Source organism: Penaeus monodon, chromosome 19, assembly GCF_015228065.2.
Source record: "Penaeus monodon isolate SGIC_2016 chromosome 19, NSTDA_Pmon_1, whole genome shotgun sequence".
NCBI lineage: Eukaryota > Metazoa > Arthropoda > Malacostraca > Decapoda > Penaeidae > Penaeus > Penaeus monodon.
Genome location: NC_051404.1, coordinates 39,436,768 through 39,437,378, shown reverse-complemented (window position 1 = coordinate 39,437,378; position 611 = coordinate 39,436,768). Strand labels below are relative to the sequence as shown.

General features: G+C 37.5%; 1 protein-coding gene across 1 annotated transcript in view; it reads right to left on the bottom strand.

The window, feature by feature from the left end:
- Nucleotides 1-19: 19 nt before the first annotated feature.
- Nucleotides 20-611, bottom strand: part of LOC119585407 — a 10,894-nt gene continuing 10,302 nt past the window's right edge. Inside the window, exons 3-4 of the mRNA XM_037934069.1 lie at nucleotides 370-476; nucleotides 20-91 (exon numbers count right to left, since the gene is read on the bottom strand). Coding sequence (XP_037789997.1) covers nucleotides 20-91; nucleotides 370-476 — 179 coding nt within the window. The remainder of the gene's footprint in view (nucleotides 92-369; nucleotides 477-611) is intronic.

Genomic DNA, 611 nt, shown 5'->3' with positions numbered 1-611 from the left:
ACTTTAGATACTCCACCTGTCAACCGGGAGATGCAGTGTTGCCATCAAGGAGGTTACGAGTAATGATGGTGTCATACGGGCTGACAAAACGCTTTGAGATGAATGGTCAGAGGGTAAAATGTTGTGTTTTTGGATATTTCGTCTTTTCTCCACATCTTACATCTAAGGTTCTTCTTTCTTTGATTTTAACTTTTCTATTTTTCATGATTTTCGTCTATAGTAAAAACTCTTACCACAAACGTCCCTACCACGCACATATTATCTTAACATTTCCCTCGTCTTTCATACATTACCCTTATCTATCTAAAAAATTCTCCTTGTCATGATTGCATATCCGAAACCTTATCAAACTTCTCTTTTTTAACTCACAGCATCCGATAAGCAGTAACGACACGTGTGCAACAGAGGAAACAGAAGCAACAGGAGATAACAAGATAACGGCAGCGTGGGAACAGCATAATGAAGGCAATCAACAGCTGCATATTTAAAAGGTTCAGAGTGTATTACTGACGTCTTAAGTGATAACAAAAACCGCTTGTGGGAAATGTTTTCATATATATTTGACTTGCATTTCCTACTGCGTAATCTTATCATTTCTAACTGAATCATCA